Raw genomic sequence first — 26,938 nt, 5'->3', positions numbered from 1 at the left:
TATCTGCTTCTGGCTGCGGGTCCTGCTGGCCGGGGGGCCTGTCCCACCCCCTCCCTGCGGCCTCTGCTGTATGACGGTCTGTACACACTGCCTGATGGACAGATATATGTCTGCCATCGGCTGTGCAGCACACCCAACGCGATATGTCTGAACGACGTCGTTCACAGGCATATCGCTGGTACACACTGGCCAACGGGCACCAGATATATTGCCGATCAACTGATCGGCCAATATATTTGTCAGTGTGTACCCGGCTTAAGAGAACATCACTACGGACTGATTTTATTATATACTAAGTATACAAGACTTCTACTGGCGACCGAGATACATCTGGTTGGGAATACCAACGTACAACAGAGGCTAAATAGGGATGGGTGTAACTCTGGAACCATAAGGGGCCCCTGGAAGAAAGCTCAATGGCTTTTACTAGATGTGGACGGTCTCTGAAACCAAAGCTGCAAAAACATCAGCGGTCTCCTCTAGCAAAATTATATTCCCAGCTTCACAACTAGACTAAAGTCACAATGGATAACGAGTGTCACCTGCGTAGCTGCCCTCACCACTCAGCAGGTTCTCTCACCTTCAGGGGGCTCCAGGCCCTTGGGTCCAGATGGTTGGAACCCTCCCAAGGCCCACTCAATCATCTGCTTGTTCTGGATATCAATAGACTTGGAGGTATCCGTCTCATCGTTCTCAGGGCACGATGGGAAAACTTTTCTTGCTCGGGTGCTGGCCACCTACAGAAAACACAAGACACAGGGGGGATATTAGAGCCCCAGGTCCGTCTGTATGAACTGACAGCCCAACGTGATATGCGCTTTTCAGCATCCTCACCAGAAGGCAATATGTTTATTATAGACCTAGGCATAAATCTCATGCATCATCTACTAGTTTATCCAACCTCCAGCAGGTATCTCTGGAGGCCTCTCATAGGGAATCCGGCTCCTGGTTCTAGCACAACCATAGGAAATATGGTTCCTTAATCGCAGCTAAATGTCACCGGGTTCCTTGCTGGGACACGAGTGAGGCTAAGAGATGTCTCCTCACCTGTAGGACCTCGTAAATGGCTTTCCTGTACATGGGCTGCTTGCTGTATGTTGCCTGATGGAAAGTGTTTGAAAAGGAACTGAGGGCCATCAGCTTCTCCACGCAGACCTGAGAAGGTAGAGAGATCATATATGATATTTACACATCACCACCGAACCCCCTTTAACGCTATAGTAGCCAGTCAACGTACCACAGAAAACTTGCCGTCTCCAAACCACATCACCCAACGTGTCCCTTCTGCCGCCCGACTCCTTCCGGTCATCCACCACGAGACGATGCGCCCAGGCCACCAGGAGAACCCACGCAGCTTGCCCCAAACCAGCTCCCCAATGCCAAAGCCACGCCCGTCCTACATGTAATACAGAAGAGTGAGACACTTATCTCAATATGGTAATAGAGAGACCTCGATAACTGGTCCCGGGGCTCCGGCTCTCCGTACCTCATACTCTGCTTCATCATCGGCTGACTTCGAGGCGCTCTTATCCACGGCATCGACCACCACAGGCTCAGGAGTGGTGGCCACAGTAGGCGAAGCAGGGTCCGTGGGTTGCTGAGAGGCAGGCGGAGTGGTCTCTTCTTCTTTCTGGGGGTCCCGTGACGCCGTTTCCTCCATGGCGTTTATGACAGCGACCAGCTGCTGCTTTTTTTCAGCCTGTAGGGGGAAAAAACATTGACAAGGGGTTCAGGAGAGGAACCGTGGGGTGGTTGCATCTAAATGCACATTACCAAGGATGGGGCAGGTGGTTGCTGTACAGTACTGTCCCTCAAAGCTGGATGGTGGAACAGTGGTCACCAGAAGCTTGAGATGTTTCACTATAGATGTGTAACTTCTATATAACCAATATGGGATGCGGACAATTTCCAGGCATGCGGGATGCCGGCACTTAGAATACCAGTGCCTCCGACACCTGTCTGAATCCCGGTACCGGCATCCCGAAGGTAAATAGTGGGGTTAGGCACCTGGGTGGGAGGGTAATAGTTTAGGGTGCGGGAGGTTAGGGTTAGGCCCCGGGGAGGGAGGATTAGGGTTAGGGAGAGGGGAATGGTTAGGATACCGACAAACTCTGTCTGGATGCCGGCGTTGGGACTTTGACCGCTGGAATCCGTATAACAGTACCACTACCAGTACCTGCGTTTAACACCTAAAGATTACCACTAACTGTGAGTAATGTCAGTATGATCGTCAGTGTCTCCGGCTAACACTTACACTACGCACTAACACCAGGGTCACTGTATATAATGTATCTCTGTATATCTCCTGTATAATAACCAGTGTCTGCAAATCACCAATATAATCACTGGTGTCAATGGCTGTATGTAACACGTCACCAGCATAATACCCAATGTCACTGTGTATAATCAGCAATATCACTGTATACATAAGGGGTGACACTATGTGGCCCTATAATAAGCACCAATAAGGGTCTTTGCTGTACAGATGATAACCTCAGCTCCTCCCTCCTGAGATACTGCCTCATGCTGCATTGTATTAGTGATGAGAGTGAGGGGGACATCAGCACGGTTACTAATACATGTGCAGCAATCTCAACTCTAAACAGCTCTATGCGCAACTACTCTGCCCACCAGCAGAGGGCGCACTGATCAGTAATCCGCAACATTGTACATGTGCGTCTCATCCAGTCCTAACAGTGCCATGTGCGTCTCATCCAGTCCTAACAGTGCCATGTGCGTCTCATCCAGTCCTAACAGTGCCATGTGCGTCTCATCCAGTCCTAACAGTGCCATGTGCGTCTCATCCAGTCCTAACAGGGCAATGTGTGTCTCATCCAGTCCTAACAGGGCAATGTGCGTCTCATCCAGTCCTAACAGTGCAATGTGTGTGTCATCCAGTCCTAACAGTGCCATGTGCGTCTCATCCAGTCCTAACAGGGCAATGTGTGTCTCATCCAGTCCTAACAGGGCAATGTGCGTCTCATCCAGTCCTAACAGTGCAATGTGCGTCTCATCCAGTCCTAACAGTGCAATGTGCGTCTCATCCAGTCCTAACAGTGCAATGTGTGTCTCATCCAGTCCTAACAGTGCAATGTGCGTCTCATCCAGTCCTAACAGTGCCATGTGCGTCTCATCCAGTCCTAACAGTGCCATGTGCGTCTCATCCAGTCCTAACAGTGCCATGTGCGTCTCATCCAGTCCTAACAGTGCCATGTGCGTCTCATCCAGTCCTAACAGTGCCATGTGCGTCTCATCCAGTCCTAACAGTGCCATGTGCGTCTCATCCAGTCCTAACAGGGCAATGTGCGTCTCATCCAGTCCTAACAGGGCAATGTGCGTCTCATCCAGTCCTAACAGTGCCATGTGCATCTCATCCAGTCCTAACAGTGCAATGTGTGTGTCATCCAGTCCTAACAGTGCCATGTGTGTCTCATCCAGTCCTAACAGTGCAATGTGCGTCTCATCCAGTCCTAACAGTGCAATGTGCGTCTCATCCAGTCCTAACAGTGCCATGTGCGTCTCATCCAGTCCTAACAGTGCCATGTGCGTCTCATCCAGTCCTAACAGTGCCATGTGCGTCTCATCCAGTCCTAACAGTGCCATGTGCGTCTCATCCAGTCCTAACAGTGCCATGTGCGTCTCATCCAGTCCTAACAGTGCCATGTGCGTCTCATCCAGTCCTAACAGTGCCATGTGCGTCTCATCCAGTCCTAACAGTGCCATGTGCGTCTCATCCAGTCCTAACAGTGCCATGTGCGTCTCATCCAGTCCTAACAGTGCCATGTGCGTCTCATCCAGTCCTAACAGTGCCATGTGCGTCTCATCCAGTCCTAACAGTGCCATGTGCGTCTCATCCAGTCCTAACAGTGCCATGTGCGTCTCATCCAGTCCTAACAGTGCCATGTGCGTCTCATCCAGTCCTAACAGTGCCATGTGCGTCTCATCCAGTCCTAACAGTGCCATGTGCGTCTCATCCAGTCCTAACAGTGCCATGTGCGTCTCATCCAGTCCTAACAGTGCCATGTGCGTCTCATCCAGTCCTAACAGTGCCATGTGTGTCTCATCCAGTCCTAACAGTGCCATGTGCGTCTCATCCAGTCCTAACAGTGCCATGTGCGTCTCATCCAGTCCTAACAGTGCCATGTGCGTCTCATCCAGTCCTAACAGTGCCATGTGCGTCTCATCCAGTCCTAACAGTGCCATGTGCGTCTCATCCAGTCCTAACAGTGCCATGTGCGTCTCATCCAGTCCTAACAGTGCCATGTGCGTCTCATCCAGTCCTAACAGTGCCATGCGTGTCTCATCCAGTCCTAACAGTGCCATGCGTGTCTCATCCAGTCCTAACAGTGCCATGCGTGTCTCATCCAGTCCTAACAGTGCCATGCGTGTCTCATCCAGTCCTAACAGTGCCATGCGTGTCTCATCCAGTCCTAACAGTGCCATGTGTGTCTCATCCAGTCCTAACAGTGCCATGTGTGTCTCATCCAGTCCTAACAGTGCCATGTGTGTCTCATCCAGTCCTAACAGTGCCATGTGTGTCTCATCCAGTCCTAACAGTGCCATGTGTGTCTCATCCAGTCCTAACAGTGCCATGTGTGTCTCATCCAGTCCTAACAGTGCCATGTGTGTCTCATCCAGTCCTAACAGTGCCATGTGTGTCTCATCCAGTCCTAACAGTGCCATGTGTGTCTCATCCAGTCCTAACAGTGCCATGTGTGTCTCATCCAGTCCTAACAGTGCCATGTGTGTCTCATCCAGTCCTAACAGTGCCATGTGTGTCTCATCCAGTCCTAACAGTGCCATGTGTGTCTCATCCAGTCCTAACAGTGCCATGTGTGTCTCATCCAGTCCTAACAGTGCCATGTGTGTCTCATCCTGTCCTAACAGTGCCATGTGTGTCTCATCCTGTCCTAACAGTGCCATGTGTGTCTCATCCAGTCCTAACAGTGCCATGTGTGTCTCATCCAGTCCTAACAGTGCCATGTGTGTCTCATCCAGTCCTAACAGTGCCATGTGTGTCTCATCCAGTCCTAACAGTGCCATGTGTGTCTCATCCAGTCCTAACAGTGCCATGTGTGACTCATCCAGTCCTAACAGTGCCATGTGTGTCTCATCCAGTCCTAACAGTGCCATGTGTGTCTCATCCAGTCCTAACAGTGCCATGTGTGTCTCATCCAGTCCTAACAGTGCCATGTGTGTCTCATCCAGTCCTAACAATACCATGTGTGTCTCATCCAGTCCTAACAGTGCCATGTGTGTCTCATCCAGTCCTAACAGTGCCATGTGTGTCTCATCCAGTCCTAACAGTGCCATGTGTGTCTCATCCAGTCCTAACAGTGCCATGTGTGTCTCATCCAGTCCTAACAGTGCCATGTGTGTCTCATCCAGTCCTAACAGTGCCATGTGTGTCTCATCCAGTCCTAACAGTGCCATGTGTGACTCATCCAGTCCTAACAGTGCCATGTGTGTCTCATCCAGTCCTAACAGTGCCATGTGTGTCTCATCCAGTCCTAACAGTGCCATGTGTGTCTCATCCAGTCCTAACAGTGCCATGTGTGTCTCATCCAGTCCTAACAATACCATGTGTGTCTCATCCAGTCCTAACAGTGCCATGTGTGTCTCATCCAGTCCTAACAGTGCCATGTGTGTCTCATCCAGTCCTAACAGTGCCATGTGTGTCTCATCCAGTCCTAACAGTGCCATGTGTGTGTCTCATCCAGTCCTAACAGTGCCATGTGTGTGTCTCATCCAGTCCTAACAGTGCCATGTGTGTCTCATCCAGTCCTAACAGTGCAATGTGTGAATGTGTGTCTCATCCAGTCCTATATACACAGTCCTAGTGTCCCTGCATTAGTCCTATATATATATATATATATATATATATATATATTAGTCTTAGTGTCCCTGCAGTAGCCCTATATATACAGAGCTAGTGTCTCTGCAGTAACACTATATATACAGTCTTATGTGTCCCTGCAGTAGCCCTCTATATACGGTCCTAGTGTCCCTGCATTAGTCCCATATACAGAGCGAGTGACTGTGTGTGGGATCTCCCAGGTTGTTAGTAAATAAGCAGCCACCAGTGAATGAATGGAGTACATGCTGCACACAGCCCCCGGTATGCGCCCCCTGGTGGCTGCAGGATGGAAGTGTCAGTGCAGGAACACACCAGTGAATGAAGTACATGCTGCACAGCCCCCGGTATGCGCCCCCCGGTGGCTGCAGGATGGAAGTGTCAGTGCAGGACACACACGAGTTACTATAACACACTAGCCACCATATTCCCGCTCTGAGGGGTACAACTGGCCCCAACACAGAGCCAAGGGCCCCTGGGAAGCTAACTGCACTGATCCAGGGTCCCCTGAGAAGCTGCCTGCACAGACCAGGGGCCGCAGAAGCCCCCCACCACCACATGCAGCCCCACCCTGCCTAGGTGACAAGATGGCTGAGGGCTGTGATACTGCACCTGGTCAGCTCTCCTGCCCCGGTGCTTCCTCATGGTGCCCCGGCCGTGCTGTGAGTCTGCTCTGTCTCTGGGGCCCCCACTCCTGCGTCCTCCTCCTCTGGAAGGTGCTGCTGAGCTCCCCCTCCTCCCAGCCCTGCATGTGCAACTTCCAGCCAATCAGAGGCCGGGCCCCTCTGATACATTGTATCCAGCAGCACTTCCCTGTCACTGTGGGTCTGGGGGCACCGAGCTTCCTCCTATCTAACTGCAGCTGCCCCCAGCTCACTGGTAACTACCCCATACCCAGAGCCTGGGGGGCACCGAGCTTCCTCCTAACTGCTGCAGCTGCCCTCAGCTCACTGGTACCTACCCCATACCCAGAGCCTGGGGGCACCGAGCTTCCTCCTATCTAACTACAGCTGCCCCCAGCTCACTGGTACCTACCCCATACCCAGAGCCTGGGGGGCACCGAGCTTCCTCCTATCTAACTGCAGCTGCCCCCAGCTCACTGGTACCTACCCCATACCCAGAGCCTGGGGGGCACCGAGCTTCCTCCTATCTAACTGCAGCTGCCCCCAGCTCACTGGTAACATACCCCATACCCAGAGCCTGGGGGCACCGAGCTTCCTCCTAACTGCTGCAGCTGCCCCCAGCTCACTGGTAACTGCCCCATACCCAGAGCTGCGGGGCACCGAGCTTCTCAATGATAATTACCCCACAGCCACAACCTGGGGCTAGAGACTCAGGGGTAAATTTACTAAAGTGAGAGTTTTTAGAAGTAGAGATGTTGCCCATAGCAACCAATCAGATTCTACTTAACATCTATCTAGCACCTTCTAGAAGATAATAGCTAGAATCTGGTTACTATGGGCAACATCTTCACTTCTAAAAACTCTCACTTTAGTAAATTTACCCTTCACAGACACAGCTTCTCTTTTGACAGCCAGAAACAGTACATGCTGGGATTTGCAGTTCTACACCAGCCCCCCAGGTTGCCAAGCTAGTACTTACTTAAAGAGTATTGTATAGAATTATGGGCTGTGGCTATTCCCTGATGGTATCCAGATAGAAGATCAACAATGAATACGGGTGACATGGTGCCTCCCTCTGCACACTGCATACGGGGGACATGGCGGCTCCCTGTGCACACACTGCATACGGGGACATGGCGCCTCCCTCTGTACACTGCATACAGGTGACATGGCGCCTCCCTGTGCACACTGCAAACGGGGGACATGGCGCCTCCCTCTGCACACTGCATACGGGGGACATGGCGCCTCCCTCTGCACACTGCATACGGGGGACATGGCGGCTCCCTGTGCACACACTGCATACGGGGACATGGCGCCTCCCTGCGCACACACTGCATACGGGGACATGGCGCCTCCCTGCACACACACTGCATACGGGGACATGGCGCCTCCCTCTGCACACTGCATACAGGTGACATGGTGCCTCCCTGTGCACACACTGCATACAGGTGACATGGTGCCTCCCTGTGCACACACTGCATACAGGTGACATGGTGCCTCCCTGTGCACACACTGCATACAGGTGACATGGTGCCTCCCAGTGCACACACTGCATACAGGTGACATGGTGCCTCCCTGTGCACACACTGCATACAGGTGACATGGTGCCTCCCTGTGCACACACTGCATACAGGTGACATGGTGCCTCCCTGTGCACACACTGCATACAGGTGACATGGTGCCTCCCTGTGCACACACTGCATACAGGTGACATGGTGCCTCCCTGTGCACACACTGCATACAGGTGACATGGTGCCTCCCTGTGCACACACTGCATACAGGTGACATGGTGCCTCCCTGTGCACACACTGCATACAGGTGACATGGTGCCTCCCTGTGCACACACTGCATACGGGGACATGGCGGCTCCCTGCACACACTGCATACGGGTGACATGGCGCCTCCCTGCGCACACACTGCATACGGGTGACATGGCGCCTCCCTGCGCACACACTGCATACGGGGACATGGCGCCTCCTTGTGCACATACTGCATACAGGGACATTTCTCTTCCCTGCTCACACACTGCATACGGGGTAACATGGCGCCTCCCTGTGCGCACACTGCATACAGGGGGACATGGCGTCTCCCTGTGCGCACACTGCATACGGGGGTCATGGCACCTCCCTGTGCGCACACTGCATACGGGTAACATGGCGCCTCCCTGTGCGCACACTGCATACGGGTGACACGGTGCCTCCCTGTACACACACTGCATACGGGTGACATGGCGCCTCCATGTGCGCACATACTGCATACGGGTGACATGGCGCCTCCCTTTGCGCACACACTGCATATGGATGACATGGCGCCTCCCTGCACACACTGCATTCGGGGACATGGCGCCTCCCTGTACACACTGCCTACGGGGACATGGTGCCTCCCTGTACACACACTGCATAAGGGTGACATGGCGCCTCCCTGTGCGCACACACTGCATACGGGTGACATGGCGCCTCCCTGTACACACACTACATAAGTGTGACATGGCGCCTCCCTGTGCGCACACACTGCATACGGGTGACATGGCGCCTCCCTGTACACACACTACATAAGTGTGACATGGCGCCTCCCTGTGCGCACACACTGCATACAGGTGACATGGCGCCTCCCTGTACACACACTACATAAGTGTGACATGGCGCCTCCCTGTGCGCACACACTGCATATGGGTGACATGGCCCCTCCCTGTGCGCACACACTGCATACGGGGACTCGTCGCCTCCCTGTACACACTGCATACGAGTGACATGGCGCCTCCCTGTACACACTGCATACAGGTGACATGGCGCCTCCCTGTGCACACACTGCATACGGGGGACATGGCGCCTCCCTGTGCACACACTGCATACGGGGACATGGCGCCTCCCTGTACACACTGCATACGGGTGACATGGTGCCTCCTTGTGCACACACTGCATATAGGGACAAGGCGCCTCCCTGCGCACACACTGCATACGGGGGACATGGCGCCTCCCTGCGCACACACTGCATACGGGGGACATGGCGCCTCCCTGCGCACACACTGCATACGGGTGATATGGTGCCTCCCTGCGCACTGCATACGGGTGAAATGTCGCCTCCCTGAACACACTGCATACGGGTGACATGGCGGCTCCCTGCGCACACACTGCATACGGGGACATGGCGCCTCCCTGTGCGCACAATGCATACGGGTGTCATGGCGCCTCCCTGTGCGCACAAACTGCATACGTGGACATGGCGCCTCCCTGTGTACACTGCATACGGGTGACATGGCGCCTCCCTGTGCGCACACACTGCATATGGGGACATAGCGCCTCCCTGTACACACTGCATACGGGTGACATGGTGCCTCCCTGTGCGCACACTACATGCGGGGACATGGCGCCTCCCTGCACACATTGCATATGTGGACATGGCGCCTCCCTGTACACACTGCATACAGGTGACATGGTGCCTCCCTGTGCACACACTGCATGCGGGGACATGGCGCCTCCCTGTACACACTGCATACGGGGACATGGCGCCTCCCTGTGCACACACTGCATACTAGTGACATGGCGCCTCCCTGCACACACACACTGCATACGGGTGACATGGCGCCTCCCTGCGCACACACTGCATACGGGGACATGGCGCCTCCCTGCGCACACACTGCATACGGTGGACATGGCGCCTCCCTGCGCACACACTGCATACGAGTGACATGGCGCCTCCCTGCACACACTGCATACGGGTGACAGGGCGCCTCCCTGCACACACTGCATACGGGTGACATGGCGCCTCCCTGTGCACACACTGCATAAGGGTGACGTGGCGCCTCCCTGTGCGCACACTGCATACAGGTGACATGGCGCCTCCCTGTGCGCACACTGCATACGGGTGACATGGCGCCTCCCTGTACACACACTGCATACTGGTGACATGGCGCTTCCCTGTGCGGACACTGCATATGGGTGACATGGCGCCTCACTTTACACACACTGCATACGGGTGACATGGCGCCTCCCTGCACACACACTGCATACGGGTGACGTGGCGCCTCCCTGTGCACACACTGCATACGGGTGACATGGCGCCTCCCTGTGCACACACTGCATACGGGTGACATGGCACCTCACTGTACACACACTGCATACGGGTGACGTGGCGCCTCCCTGTCCACACACTGCATACGGGGTCATGGCGCCTCCCTGTGCACACTGCATATGGATGACGTGGCGCCTCTCTCTACACACACTGTATACGGGGACATGTCGCCTCCCTGTACACACTGCATACGGGGACAAGGCGCCTCCCTGTATACACACTGCATATGGGTGATGTGGCGCCTCCCTGTGCACACACTGCATACGGGTGACATGGCGCCTCCCTGTGCACACACTGCATACGGGTGACATGGCGCCTCCCTGTGCACACTGCATACGGGTGACATGGCGCCTCCCTGTGCACACACTGCATACGGGGACATGGCGCCTCCCTGTGCACACACTGCATACGGGTGACATGGCGCCTCCCTGTGCACACACTGCATACGGGTGACATGGCGCCTCCCTGTGCACACACTGCATACGGGTGACGTGGCGCCTCCCTGTGCACACACTGCATACGGGTGACATGGCGCCTCCCTGTGCACACACTGCATACGGGTGACATGGCGCCTCCCTGTGCACACACTGCATACGGGTGACATGGCGCCTCCCTGTGCACACTGCATACGGGTGACGTGGCGCCTCCCTGTGCACACACTGCATACGGGTGACGTGGCGCCTCCCTGTGCACACACTGCATACCGGGACATGGCACCTCCCTGTGCACACACTGCATACGGGTGACATGGCGCCTCCCTGTGCACACTGCATACGGGTGACATGGCGCCTCTCTGTGCACACACTGCATACGGGGACATGGCGCCTCCCTGTGCACACACGCACAAGGAGCCGACATGTCATGGGAGGGGGCGGGGCTAAGTCCCCTGCGCTGAGGAAAGGGCAAAAAAAACATTCTGTCCCTACCAGGGGCACACTGGCCTGCAGATAAAGTTTGCCTACGTGAGAACGCCCCGTTACAGGTCAGTTCTGCCCCGCTACACTCGGTTAGTGGAGACGGACATGAAGCGTTCGTACTTGCGTATATTAGGCTTCGCACCATGTGCAGCGTGAAAACACAAAACATGCGCTCTGCAAACGTGCATCAGCCCCGGTGTTTCTTCTTTTCCCCATTTATTCCAGTCACGTTACACAGAACCTGCAGCAGGAAGAACGAGGAAGGGAATGTAAGATGGGCTTTGTGCATAGGGCTACGCTGGGTGCAATGATACCTAATAATGACGTTAGACTTACCACTGCCACATTACCCAACCAGTGATTACACATTATGCCACTATAGAGCAGAGGTATGGCTGTAACTACCATAGGTACAGATGCTATAGGGCCCAGAGCTTAGGGGGGGGGGGGGGGCATCTTCCTTGTCAAAGTTACTGGGCGGCACATAGGGGCCCTTACAAATGTTTTGCTATGGGGTCTTCAAATACCTAGTTACACCCCCGAGCAGGCGCCACTATAATAGCCCATAGACCCCAACAGCCGCACTCAGGCCCTGATTCAGAGCCTGACACTCTGACAGAGCGCTCGCTCTGAATCACGGTCGTCCTTCTTTATTTTCAGAGCGGCTTCCTGGCTACTCGTATAGCTGTGGGTGACCATCCACAGATATAGCGAGCAGCCAGGAAGATGGTCATGATGGTCAAGACCAATGCGACCATCGGGCTTGCGACGAGACCCTTGTGGTAGGGTCTCGTTGCCGCAAGTCCTGGAGTGCTTTCGTCTCTATCAGAGCCGAAGGCACTCCCACTGACATCACTTGTGATGTCAGTGTGGCCGGCCCCTGACGGTAGGCGTTCCCTCCGTCTGGGCAGGCACGCCCCCGGCACGCCCACCAAAGGGGGCGTGCTGTCACTCAACATCGACAGCACGCCCCCTTTGGTGCGAGACCTGGAGCTAAATGGGTCTTGCGAATGCGCACTACGGAGCTGCCTCCGTCGTGCGCATACGCACTGGGCCAACATCGACCCGCTTGCAAGCGTTCAGCGCTTGCGAGCGGGTCTGAATTAGGCCCTCAGTCACACAGGACATACATGCTATCAGATAATTACATATAAGGCTGGCAGGACTTGGCACAGGAGACGCCCTCACATTACATGGACCAAGAGCAATCCGCAAAGTTATAAAAGTTCAGGTTGTGTGTACAGCACAGGTAGAGGCTCCCGTCACACGTGTTGTACACGCAATAAATGGTGGTTTTCATATGTGCGATCTGCTGAAAGTGCATGAACGCAGGCTTGAGATGATCCTTCATATGGACCCCGGGCACTTGGCGTGTCCTGTGTATGTATTACAATGAAGTATGTATAGTTGTAACTGGCTGTAATCCATGACAAACCTATATGACACCACCAGTGACCTCAGATTAGTCACTAATATCGCTCTGCGCCATGAGATGGGGGTGAGACCCGTCATTGTGTTATCAGCCTGTGGTGCAGACAACGCACCGGCTTCCTGTACAAGCCCCCCCCCCTCTTCTCATCAGTGTTTTACATGCTGTGTACCTCACTATTTTACTGACCGTCCCCTGCCCTCAGATTAGTCACTTTAATTGCTCTGCGCCATGAGATGGGGGTGAGACCCATCATTGTGTTATCAGCCTGTTGTGACCCCGGGGCCTGCAGACAATGCACCGGCTTCCTGTACAACCCCCCCCCCCTCTTCTCATCAGTGTTTTACATGCTGTGTACCGCACTAATTTACTGACATCCCCCTGACCTCAGATTAGTCACTACTCACGCTCTGCGCCATGAAATGGTGGTGAGACCCGTCACTGTGTTATCAGCCTGTGGTGACCCCAGGGCCTGCAGACAACGCACCAGCTTCCTGTACAAACCCCCTCCGCCCTTCTCATCAGTGCTTTACACGCTGTGTACCTCACTATTTTACTGACCGTCCACTGCCCTAACCGTGCCAGGCCAGACACCCCCCGACCGCACCGCGCGCTCTGCCCTGAATAAACAATCCTCTGCAGATTAAGGGGGGGATGTGTCAAACCTTTGCGGGAGGTCATGGGGAGAAGTTCCAAGAGCAACCAATCAGCTTCAAGTTGTCATTTATCTAGTGCAGCCAGTAAAATGACAGCAGCTGACTGGTTGCTATGGGCAACTGCTCCACTTTATCTCTATCCAAGGTTTGATACATCTCCCCCTTAGAGGGTAATAACGTGAAGTCAGTATTATAGAATCACCGTCACCTGTGGGCACTTAATAGTAATTGAACATGTGTTCCGTCAATGAGGCGTATCCATCTCTGTACTGCGCTACTCAGACTTGCTCTATAAGTACTTCCTGCGTCACACGGCGACGCAAACATCGCTGTATAAATCAGATTCTCGCAGTGTTCAGATCCTTACACCCTCAGGCTTCTCATATAGGCAGACTCCTGGCCCAGCAGAGCTTGCAATCTAATCTCCTAACCATAGGCTTCCGCTAGTCAGAACATGGAAAAGCTGATCCTCCTCTGACCTTCTCATCCAGATTCAGATCAGCCCCACGCTGTGCGCCCCTGCCGCCCCACCGTCGGTATAAAAACCCCACACAGTGCGCCCCTGCCGCTCCACCGCCAATATAAAAACCCCACACAGTGCGCCCCTGCCGCTCCACCGCCAGTATAAAAACCCCACGCAGTGCGCCCCTGCCACTCCACCCCCGGTATAAAAGCTGCAGACAGCCGATGACAACACGTAAAAACTGTTGGACTGTTGGGAAGGGGCGTATTCATCGTGATTGGATGGAAGGGAGAGAGTACATTTCCCCCAAAAGAAATTCATGGAAAACATACAAACTCCACATAAAACACTCTGAGTTACCAGTGCTGCACGGGTGCAATAACACCCGCTCTTTGCTATGTTCTTCAAACCATTCCAGAACAATGTTTGTAGTGTGGCAGCCTGCCCGGCTGACAGAGGGCACTGTCACCAGGGAATACCACTGCCATGAAGGGGTGCACTTGGTCTGTAGCAATGGTTAGGTAGGTGGTACGTGTCACAGTAACATCCACTTTAATGCCAGGACCCGGGGTTTCCCAGCAGAACATTGCCCAGAGCATCACACTGCCTCCACCTGCTTCCCATAGTGCATCCTGGTGCCATCTCTTACTCAGGTAAATGATGCACAGGCGCCCGGCCGTTCACAGCAAGCAAAGGAAAACGTGATTCATCAGACCAGGCTAGCTTTCCCTCCCCACACACACAATGAGCCTCTTCTGTGGGATAGGACCAGACAGGCTAGCCTTCCCTCCCCACACACATCAATGACCCTCTTCTGTGGGATAGGACCAGACAGGCTAGCCTTCCCTCCCCACACACATCAATGACCCTCTTCTGTGGGATAGGACCAGACAGGCTAGCCTTCCCTCCCCATACACATCAATGAGCCTCTTCTGTGGGATAGGAACAGACAGGCTAGCCTTCCCTTCCCACACACCGCAATGAGCCTCTTCTGTGGGATAGGACCAGACAAGCTAGCCTTCCCTCCCCACACACATCAATGACCCTCTTCTGTGGGATAGGACCAGACAGGCTAGCCTTCCCTCCCCACACACACAATGAGCCTCTTCTGAGGGATAGGACCAGACAGGCTAGCCTTCCCTCCCCACACACACAATGAGCCTCTTCTGTGGAATAGGACCAAACGGGCTAGCCTTCCCTCCCCACACACATCAATGAGCCTCTTCTGTGGAATAGGACCAAACGGGCTAGCCTTCCCTCCCCATACACATCAATGAGCCTCTTCTGTGGGATAGGAACAGACAGGCTAGCCTTCCCTCCCCACACACACATCAATGAGCCTCTTCTGTGGGATAAGACCAGACAGGCTAGCTTTCCCTCCCCACACACACATCAATGAGCCTCTTCTGTGGGATAGGACCAGACGGGCTAGCCTTCCCTCCCCACACACCTCAATGAGCCTCTTCTGTGGGTTAGGACCAGACGGGCTAGCCTTCCCTCCCCATACACATCAATGAGCCTCTTCTGTGGGATAGGACCAGACAGGCTAGCCTTCCCTCCCCACACAGATCAATGGGCCTCTTCTGTGGGATAGGACCAGACGGGCTAGCCTTCCCTCCCCACACACATCAATGAGCCTCTTCTGTGGAATAGGACCAGACAGGCTAGCCTTCCCTCCGCACACACACAATGAACCTCTTCTGTATGATAGGACCAGACAGGCTAGCCTTCCCTCCCCACACACCTCAATGAGCCTCTTCTGTGGGATAGGACCAGACGGGCTAGCCTTCACTCCCCACACACACAATGAGCCTTGGGCATCCATGACCCTGTCACCAGGCATCCTTCCTTGGACCACTTTGGTAGGTACAAATTCTCCTACTTCCAACACATCAACTTCTAGAAGTGAGTGATCACTGGCTGCCTAATGTATCCCCCCCCCCCCCCCCAGCACTTGTCAGGTGCCACTGTAACGTGATAGTCAGTGATCTGTACCTCACCTAACATCATGGCTAACGGGTGTACGTACAAACGGAGATCACATACATAACAGCACAGATAATACTCAGATACAGGGATTTAGGGAATTACACATACTGAGCAAGGGAAGTGCTACTATGTGGTTATCAAAACAGGCAGAATTAAAATAGACCCTGGAAATGACATCCAGCATAATGAATAAGAGAAGTGGTACTGTGGCGTTTCCCATATATACAGAATAATGCCGTATAATAGGAGTTACATAGAGCGTAGATAATAAGAGTAGTGGTACTACTACTATCTAGTTATAAATAGATAAAATGAGTAGTGGTACTGTGCAGTTATACATATATACAGAGTAAGACCAGATACTGGGAGTTACATAGTGAATAAGAGAAGTGATACTGTGTATACATATCCAGATAATATGACCTGTTGCCGTAAATGACATAAAGCATGGGGAAGAGAAGAGGTACTGTGCAGTTATATCTATATACACAAGTCACTGACTCTACATACAGAGCGGGGCACAGGACGTATCACAGAGGGTACCGCACTGTACATGTATATACACAAGTCACTGACTCTACATACAGAGCGGGACAACAGGACGTATCACAGAGGGTACCGCACTGTACATGTATATACACAAGTCACTGACTCTACATACAGAGCGGGACAACAGGACGTATCACAGAGGGTACCGCACTGTACATGTATATACACAAGTCACTGACTCTACATACAGAGCGGGACAACAGGACGTATCACAGAGGGTACCGCACTGTACATGTATATACACAAGTCACTGACTCTACATACAGAGCGGGACAACAGGACGTATCACAGAGGGTACCGCACTGTACATGTATATACACAAGTCACTGACTCTACATACAGAGCGGGACAACAGGACGTATCACAGAGGGTACCGCACTGTACATGTATATACACAAGTCACTGACTCTACATACAGAGCGGGACAACAGGACATATCACAGAGGGCACCGCACTGTACATGTATATACACAAGTCACTGACTCTACATACAGAGCGGGGCACAGGACATATCACAGAGGGTACCGCACTGTACATGTATATACACAAGTCACTGACTCTACATACAGAGCGGGGCAACAGGTCGTATCACAGAGGGTACCGCACTGTACATGTATATACACAAGTCACTGACTCTACATACAGAGCGGGGCACAGGACGTATCACAGAGGGTACCGCACTGTACATGTATATACACAAGTCACTGACTACATACAGAGTGTGGCAACAGGACGTATCACAGAGGGTACCGCACTGTACATGTATATACACAAGTCACTGACTCTACATACAGAGCGGGCAACAGGGCGTATCACAGAGGGCACCGCACTGTAAATGTATATACACAAGTCACTGACTCTACATACAGAGCGGGGCAACAGGTCGTATCACAGAGGGTACCGCACTGTACATTTATATACACAAGTCACTGACTCTACATACAGAGCGGGGCAACAGGACGTATCACAGAGGGTACCGCACTGTACATTTATATACACAAGTCACTGACTCTACATACAGAGCGGGGCAACAGGACGTATCACAGAGGGTACCGCACTGTACATGTATATACACAAGTCACTGACTCTACATACAGAGCGGGACAACAGGACGTATCACAGTGGGTACCGCACTGTACATGTATATACACAAGTCACTGACTCTACATACAGAGCGGGGCAACAGGGCGTATCACAGAGGGTACCGCACTGTACATGTATATACACAAGTCACTGACTCTACATACAGAGCGGGGCAACAGGACGTATCACAGAGGGTAACAGTGTAACGGTTCCACGCAGCAGAATGGAAGCCATCGGAAGAGAGCATGCGATGGCGGTAACCACCTCAAACCCGGCATCGAATGGAAAAACCATTTCCATTTGGATAGGAAACATTGATGGCCATTCCTAGGGCGACCGCGCCAATCTGCTGTACGGTCGCGGCGGCTTGCACTGGGGACACTTCAGGACAAGTTACACTCACCACTATCCAACCATCAGGCTCATACGTCATCCCCCACTGGGGGGCACACAGCACTCAGCGCCGAATGAGAAGACACAGAGCAGACGCCCCTGTGCTGAGGCCCCGGCTGGCCCCCGTCACACCACAGGCCTGGAGGTGAGGGCTGGACTTCCCATCTGGTTCGGGTTGCTCTTGGTCATGGATTATAGAGCGGATTCGGCCGTAGAACAGCTGCAGCGCTGTCTGGGAGAATGACCTCACATGACTGGGAAACATATACGTGTGAGAGGCCGGGATCTCACACTCAGCAGGCATGTCTCACATGATGCATTGTATGTTACCCAGGACCCGGGCCTACGCTACTCATGACGGGACTCTGGGGTCATTATAATGTAGGTCACCTGTACAGCACCAGCAGCTCAGTGTGACTGTCCCGGCTCTTCCAGCTGGAATACGTAGGATTTATCGGAGGGTTAATTCTACTATTACAAGATGGATAAAAAGGTGACATACGCTTTCCAGTCGCTGTATTTCACATTCCTGACATCACGGTAACGGGGAGAAACGGGTGATGAAACGGTATTCGCTGTGATATAAATCACCAAATAAAGAGACGGGGAAAACAGTGCATTTAACTTGACGTAGCGCTCAGCGACCGCGCCAATGTATAAAATAAAAAAATCACTTTCCTCTATAAAATCAGATATGAGTTGTTCCGTCCTTGCCACAAGCTGCCTCTACAGAGCACGAGGTCTCACCCAACATGGCAGAAAAGCCTCTTATTACACCGATAGTACATAGCGGAATTCTAGCTCCTCTTTTCTCTGTATTCCCTCTAAGTTATGGCCCCATACATCTGCCGGACGTTTCCCCATCTATACCGGAACCGCCAATCCTCCGGGGAATCGATAAAATTCATGTTAGAAATCCCCGTTTTACTGATCCCCATCATATTTTGGTCAGAAATAGCAAATTAGTGATCTCCAACTAGATACTGGGGAATTGGCCCAATCCATCGCTGATGTACGGTATGGGGGCACTTACTGTAACTAGTAACAGCCCCTCACCCCATCCCCCGACCACAGCAGAGACCCTCTATTACAATATGTCCCCCAGCTCGTAGGCAGACCCCCCCATACAGTGCTCTGTGCCCCCGTTACCATATACACAGCTTTATCTCTCTGCCGATCTCCTGTGCTTTCCAGCAGGGTGACATTATTGTAGGTGACACAGCTCGGCTCCCTCAGTTACACACAGGCCTGTCTGCCGTCCAGTCTGGCAGATATAAATGCGATGGCGAGAAGCACAGAATAAAGTGGGAAAGATGCCGCAGTGTATCTAGGGAAAGTTTCAGGAGGGCGCACACAAGATCATAGAGCCCCTAACGGCTAGTTGAGAACGCAGCTGTAATTCTGAGACGCAGAAGGAGGGGCTAGGGTCTCATATGGCAAATGTACCACAGATTCTAAGCTCAAACCATACCCCAATATTATCTATGCCACCCCCCTCCCCCTTCATTCACCATACATTACCCAAAATATGCAACAAATTCCACACAGAGAGTAACGTGTAAGAGCACGGGGAAATAATGATAAATAACTAGTAAAACAATGTGTTTTGTGTAATGATATCCTACATAAGGTTTTGTCTGTGCTGGAGTCACTTTATCCTATCGCAGCTGTTATACATGTAGTGGACATGCTGGGACTTGTAGTCCTATAGTAGATGGAAAGCCCCAGCTTGGAGGCACATAAGACCTCCGTCGCTATGTACATAGGCGGCAGGGACTGTCATGTCCCACACACGGTGACACCACATTGCAGTCACCCCAGCCTGTGGCGGAGCAGCTTGCCCTGTAATTAGCGCTGTTCCTCAGACACATGTGGGGACATCAGTAGCCCCATCCCCTGCATTAATTAGTATTGATTCCCGCGCTGTCATACTGAGGACACACATTATATAGTGACAACGTCGCTGGAGTGTGACAGCTCATTATACAAATGGCCAATTATAACGCGGCTTGTCGTGGCAATGAGACTGTGTTTGTACCAGCAGCTACTCAGGCATCTGTTTCCCAACGTCACCCACACAAACACCACGGATGGCGGGTAAACTGTGGGCAGATAGCCTCACCGTCTGGGGCCTGCCATAGTATCCAGTGTAACGCTGCGTCTGGCCGCCTAGAATGCGCTTGTGTATCGTTAAGGGTAGAAGAAGAATGTAGTTATCTCACCTTTATTAAAGCATGTAGTCTAAATAAATAAGGGACTAATTACCCAGAGAGAGGGGGAGAGAGAGGGAGAGAGAGGGGGAGAGAGAGGGAGAGAGGGGGGAGGGGGGAGAGAGGGGGGAGGGAGAGAGAGGGGGGAGAGAGATAGAGGGGGGGAGGGGGATAGAGAGAGAGGGGGAGAGAGAAAGATGAGGGAAGGGGGAGAGAGAAAGATGAGGGAAGGAGGAGAGAGAAAGATGAGGGGAGGGGGAGAGAGGGGGAGAGTGGGGGGAAGGTGGGGGGAGAGAGGGGGAGAGTGGGGGGAGAGTGGGGGAGGGAGAGAGAGTGGGGGAGGGAGAGAGAGTGGGGGAGGGAGAGAGAGAGGGGGGAGAGAGAGAGAGGGGGGAGGGGTAAGGTGAAGGGAGAGAGAGGGAGAGAGAAAGATGAGGGGAGGGGGAGAGAGGGGGGAGGGGGGAGAGTGGGAGAGAGAGAGGGGGAGAGAGAAAGAGGGGGGAGGGGGAGGGAGAGGGAGGGAGAAAGAGAGAGAGAGAGGGGGAGAGAGGGGGGAGAGAGGGGGGAGAGAGAGAGGGGAGAGAGAGGGGGGGGAGGGGAGAGAGAGGGGGGGAGGGGGAGAGAGAGAGGGAGAGAGGTGGTGAGGGAGAGGGAGAGGGAGAGAGGGGAGAGGGAGAGAGGTGGTGAGGGAGAGGGAGAGAGGGGAGAGAGGTGGTGAGGGAGAGGGAGAGAGGGGAGAGAGAGGTGGGGAGGGAGAGAGAGAGGGGAGAGTGGGAGAGAGAGAGGGGAGAGTGGGAGAGAGAGAGGGGGAGAAAGAGGGGGGAGGGGGAGAGAGGGGGGAGAGAGGGGGGAGAGAAATATGAGGGAAGGGGGGGAGAGAAAGATGAGGGAAGGGGGAGAGAGAAAGATGAGGGAAGGGGGAGAGAGAAAGATGAGGGAAGGGGGAGAGAGGGGGAGAGTGGGGGGAAGGTGGGGGAGTGGGGGAGGGAGAGAGAGGGAGAAAGAGAGAGAGAGGGGGGAGAGAGAGAGGGGGGAGAGAGGGGGATAGAGAGGGGAGAGTGGGAGAGAGAGAGGGGGAGAGAGAAAGAGGGGGGGAGGGGGAGAGAGAAAGAGGGGGGGAGGGGGAGAGAGAAAGATGAGGGAAGGGGGAGAGAGAAAGATGAGGGAAGGGAGAGAGAGAAAGATGAGGGGAGGGGGAGAGTGGGGGGAAGGTGGGGGGAGAGTGGGGGGAGAGTGGGGGAGGGAGAGAGAGGGGAGAGAGAGAGAGGGGGGAGAGAGGGGGGAGGGGTAAGGTGGGGGGAGAGTGGGAGAGGGAGAGAGAAAGATGAGGGGAGGGGGAGAGAGGGGGGAGGGGAGGGAGGGGGAGAGAGAAAGATGAGGGGAGGGGGATAGAAAGATGAGGGGAGGGGGAGAGAGGGGGGAGGGGGAGAGAGGGGGGCGAGTGGGGGAGGGAGAAAGAGAGGGGGGAGAGAGAGAGGGGAGAGTGGGAGAGAGAGAGAGAAAGAGGGGGGGAGGGGGAGAGAGAAAGATGAGGGAAGGGGGAGAGAGAAAGATGAGGGAAGGGGGAGAGAGAAAGATGAGGGGAGGGCGAGAGAGGGGGAGAGTGGGGGAGGGAGAGAGAGGGGGGAGAGAGAGAGAGGGGGGAGAGAGGGGAGAGAGATAGAGGGGGGAGGGGTAAGGTGGGGGGAGAGTGGGAGAGGGAGAGAGAAAGATGAGGGGAGGGGGAGAGAGGGGGATAGAAAGATGAGGGGAGGGGGAGAGAGGGGGAAGTGGGGGGAGAGTGGGGGAGGGAGAGGGAGGGAGAAAGAGAGGGGGGAGAGAGGGGGGAGAGAGAGGGGGGGAGGGGGAGAGAGAGAGGTGGTGAGGGAGAGAGGGGAGAGAGAGAGAGGTGGGGAGGGAGAGAGAGAGGGGAGAGAGAGAGAGGTGGGGAGGGAGAGAGACGGGGAGGGAGAGAGAGAGAGAGAGAGAGAGAGAGAGGGAGGTGGGGAGGGAGAGAGAGAGAGAGAGAGGGGAGAGAGAGAGGGGAGAGGGAGGGAGAGAGAGAGAGAGAGAGAGAGAGAGAGAGGTGGGAGAGAGAGAGAAAATCAATGACAGTCCCTATAGTCACTGACTAATAATGTAGAGCCCTAGCTATCCAGATGCCGGGAGCAGGGGCTCAGATTATCCCCATTTAGGAGAGGCACTTGGATTTAACATGAGGGGGGCATCAGGGGCCGGCTCTGGGACTCTAAGCTGGTTTCCAAAGCCGAGTAATTGTTTTGCCATCGGGGCTCTTAACCTCTGATCCAAACCCCTGTGTGAAGGGAAAAGGATTGTTCCTTCCTTTTGATTCATGCCGGCTCCCTGGCAGGGTGACAGAGAGGTGACAGCCCCAGGACTGGGGAGGTCAGCGCTTCATGACAACACTGTTAGACAGAAGAGCTTGCAATTGCGTTTCTGCTTCCACAAACTCTATCCCCATTACAGAACAGTATTACAAAGTAGAGACATGCAGACATGTACACGGTGCCCCTGCGCGCTGCTCTCCTGGGGAGACATAGGACTACAGCGTTGGCTGGCGGGAGAGGCTGAGAGTCCCGTCACAGTAACACGCACAGGCAGCCCAGTAACCGCAGTCTCTATCTACTATTTATACATTGTTTCGAGTCAATTCAACTAGGATGGAGTTAGGTCCCGTGAACCGTTTTCACAGCGAATTTACGTTTTTTTTAGCAGGGGAAAAGGGACTCTGTATGTTATACCGCCGGACGTCAGCCCGCCAGGTGAAATACCGACGCCGGAAGTCCGGCCAATGAAGATCCCGACAGGGGAGGTAAGTAGGCTATCCCTAACCTAAAAAAAAAATTATATATATGATTACGATCAGCAAAATGGGGATTTTTTAAATTTCACTGATTCTCTTTCTGACCGGCAAAACAGCGGTTCCAGTTGGATCGGGGAATCTGTGAAACGTCCAGCAGATGTATGGGGCCCTTACGCTGGTCATGTCCGACTGATTGCAATTAGCAGATGATGCTACCCTTCATATGGTAATTGTAATAAAACTGTTCAGTTTGATTGTAATTACAAAAATGCTTATTCTAAAGCTGGCCACACATCTAACGATTATCTGTCCAACCAGCCAACTTGTTGATTGGTTGGAATGAAAATGTGAAAAGGATGAAAGCAAATGACAATCAGCAATTTGCTCCCAAACGCCAGAAAATGGACAAAAACTGTTGTATGAACAAATCGTTTAGATGAAACATTTAACAAACTTGTCTGACGCCATTTTCATCTGTTTCCTGGCATTTAGGAGCAAATTACTGATCATCAGTTACTCCCATACATTACCAGATCTTCATTCCAACCAATTAACAAGTTGGCTGGTTGGATGTAAGTTGGTCTAGTTTGTGGCCAGCTTAACAGATAGTGGGCAGGATGCATGGCATTCTGAGTACAGTGTATCCCGCCACTCAGCGCCAGCCTAACGGCGCTTACTAACAGATAGTGGGCAGGATGCATGGTGCATGGCATTCTGAGTATAGTGCATCCCGCCACTCAGCACCAGCATAACGGCGCTTACTAACAGATAGTGGGCAGGATGCATGGTGCATGGCATTCTGAGTACAGTGCAACCCGCCACTCAGCGCCAGCCTAACGGCGCTTACTAACAGATAGTGGGCAGGATGCATGGTGCATGGCATTCTGAGTATAGTGCATCCCGCCACTCAGCACCAGCATAACGGCGCTTACTAACACCGTATGCGTGAAACAAATCACAAAGGACGGATCTCCCGGTAAGAGCTGTCATTTGTGATAGAGGGACTTCCGAATTTATGACTCAGAAGTCCCACTGACGTCTTTCTACGCATAAATCCAGTGACGCACCCTCCGCGGGGGATCCATCTCATAGGGAGTTGTGAGTAGAAGCCCATAGGCTACAGATGGAGTTGCCCACCGCATTCCATTATTGCCCACCGCACCCAAGCCCCAGAATGTATCGCATTCCGGGGCTTGGTGCATATTCGGTAAGTGGCCAAACCTCCGAAAATTTCATTTTCTAAAGCTTGACCTTAAAATCTACATTGCTGCATCCCACCCAATGTGCCACTGAGAGCTGCTGTGGTGCCACACGGGCCGGCATTGCCCTGGTACAGATCTGCTGCATCCCGCCCAATGTGCCACTGAGAGCTGCTGTGGTGCCACACGGGCCGGCATTGCCCTGGCACAGATTTGCTGCATCCCGCCCAATGTGCCACTGAGAGCTGCTGTGGTGCCACACGGGCCGGCATTGCCCTGGTACAGATTTGCTGCATCCCGCCCAATGTGCCACTGAGAGTTGCTGTGGTGCCACACGTGCCGGCATTGCCCTGGTACAGATTTGCTGCATCCCGCCCAATGTGCCACTGAGAACTGCTGTGGTGCCACACGGGCCGGCATTGCCCTGGTACAGATCTGCTGCATCCCGCCCAATGTGCCACTGAGAGCTGCTGTGGTGCCACACGGGCCGGCATTGCCCTGGTACAGATTTGCTGCATCCCGCCCAATGTGCCACTAAGAGCTACTGTGGTGCCACAAGGGCCGGCATTGCCCTGGCACAGATTTGCTGCATCCCGCCCAATGTGCCACTGAGAACTGCTGTGGTGCCACACGGGCCAGCATTGCTCTGGCACAGATTTGCTGCATCCCGCCCAATGTGCCGCAGAGAGCTGCTGTGGTGCCACACGGGCCGGCATTGCCCTGGCACAGATTTGCTGCATCCCGCCCAATGTGCCGCAGAGAGCTGCTGTGGTGCCACACGGGCCGGCATTGCCCTGGTACAGATTTGCTGTTAGGACCTGCTGCAACATATCAAAATGTTGGCATTAATAATATAGGACACTACACATGCTGTAACCTGCAGTCACAATACAGGCACTGTAAAATGCTCCATATATTGGAACACTGCACTGTAAAATGCTCCGCACGTTGGAACACTGCACTGCAAAATGCTCCATATATTGGAACACTGCACTGTAAAATGCTCCGCACGTTGGAACACTGCACTGTAAAATGCTCCGTATATTGGAACACTGCACTGTAAAATGCTCCGTACACTGGAACACTGCACTGTAAAATGCTCCGTACATTGGAACACTGCACTGTAAAATGCTCCGTACACTGGAACACTGCACTGTAAAATGCTCCATACACTGCACTGTAAAATGCTCCATATATTGGAACACTGCACTGTAAAATGCTCCGCACGTTGGAACACTGCACTGCAAAATGCTCCATATATTGGAACACTGCACTGTAAAATGCTCCGCACGTTGGAACACTGCACTGTAAAATGCTCCGTACATTGGAACACTGCACTGTAAAATGCTCCGTACTTTGGAACACTGCACTGTAAAATGCTCCGTATACTGGAACACTGCACTGTAAAATGCTCCGTACACTGGAACACTGCACTGTAAAATGCTCCGTACACTGGAACACTGCACTGTAAAATGCTCCATACACTGCACTGTAAAATGCTCCGTATATTGGAACACTGCACTGTAAAATGCTCCGTACGTTGGAACACTGCACTGTAAAATGCTCCGTACGTTGGAACACTGCACTGTAAAATGCTCCGTATATTGGAACACTGCACTGTAAAATGCTCCGTACTTTGGAACACTGCACTGTAAAATGCTCCATACACTGAAACACTGCAGTGTAAAATGCTCCGTAGATTGGAACACTGCAGCGTAAAATGCTTCGTACACTGGAACACTGCACTGTAAAATACTCCATATATTGGAACACTGCACTGTAAAATGCTCCATATATTGGAACACTGCACTGTAAAATGCTCCGCACGTTGGAACACTGCACTGTAAAATGCTCCATATATTGGAACACTGCACTGTAAAATGCTCCATATATTGGAACACTGCACTGTAAAATGCTCCATATATTGGAACACTGCACTGTAAAATGCTCCGCACGTTGGAACACTGCACTGTAAAATGCTCCATATATTGGAACACTGCACTGTAAAATGCTCCGTACTTTGGAACACTGCAATTTAAAATGCTCCATACACTGGAACACTGCACTGTAAAATGCTCCGTACATTGGAACACTGCAGTGTAAAATGCTCAGTACACTGGAACACTGCACTGTAAAATGCTCCATACACTGAAACACTGCACTGTAAAATGTTCCGTATTTGGAACACTGCACTGTAAAATGCCCCGTACGTTGGAACACTGCACTGTAAAATGCTCCGTATATTGGAACACTGCACTGTAAAATGCTCCATACACTGAAACACTGCAGTGTAAAATGCTCCGTACTTTGGAACACTGCAGCGTAAAATGCTTCGTACACTGGAACACTGCACTGTAAAATGCTCCGCACATTGGAACACTGCAGTGTAAAATGCTCCGTACAATGGAACACTGCAGTGTAAAATGCTCCGTACGTTGGAACACTGCAGTGTAAAATGCTCTGTACACTGGAACACTGCAGCGTAAAATGCTCCATACACTGGAACACTGCAGCGTAAAATGCTCCGTACACTGGAACACTGCAGGGTAAAATGCTCCGTACACTGGAACACTGCAGGGTAAAATGCTCCGTACACTGGAACACTGCAGCGTAAAATGCTCTGTACACTGGAACACTGCAGTGTAAAATGCTTCGTAACACTGGAACACTGCAGGGTAAAATGCTCCGTACACTGGAAC

At 52.9% G+C, this 26,938-nt stretch overlaps 1 protein-coding gene across 2 annotated transcripts in view; it reads right to left on the bottom strand.

The window, feature by feature from the left end:
* The window catches only part of LOC148504048 (DNA (cytosine-5)-methyltransferase 3A-like), a 281,101-nt gene that overhangs the window by 17,680 nt on the left and 236,483 nt on the right, over positions 1 to 26,938 (bottom strand). For both annotated transcript variants that reach the window (XM_088448871.1, XM_088448872.1), the window contains 4 exons: positions 1,487 to 1,699; positions 1,238 to 1,396; positions 1,048 to 1,155; positions 581 to 737 (listed from right to left, as the gene is read on the bottom strand). In XM_088448871.1, coding sequence (XP_088304997.1) covers positions 581 to 737; positions 1,048 to 1,155; positions 1,238 to 1,396; positions 1,487 to 1,699 — 637 coding nt within the window. The remainder of the gene's footprint in view (positions 1 to 580; positions 738 to 1,047; positions 1,156 to 1,237; positions 1,397 to 1,486; positions 1,700 to 26,938) is intronic.

Source organism: Taudactylus pleione, unplaced genomic scaffold (assembly GCF_031769625.1).
Source record: "Taudactylus pleione unplaced genomic scaffold, aTauple2 ptg000470l, whole genome shotgun sequence".
In the NCBI taxonomy this organism is placed as follows: Eukaryota; Metazoa; Chordata; class Amphibia; order Anura; family Myobatrachidae; genus Taudactylus; species Taudactylus pleione.
Note: the sequence above shows the minus strand (reverse complement) of the source record. Positions and strands in the feature narration are given on the sequence as shown.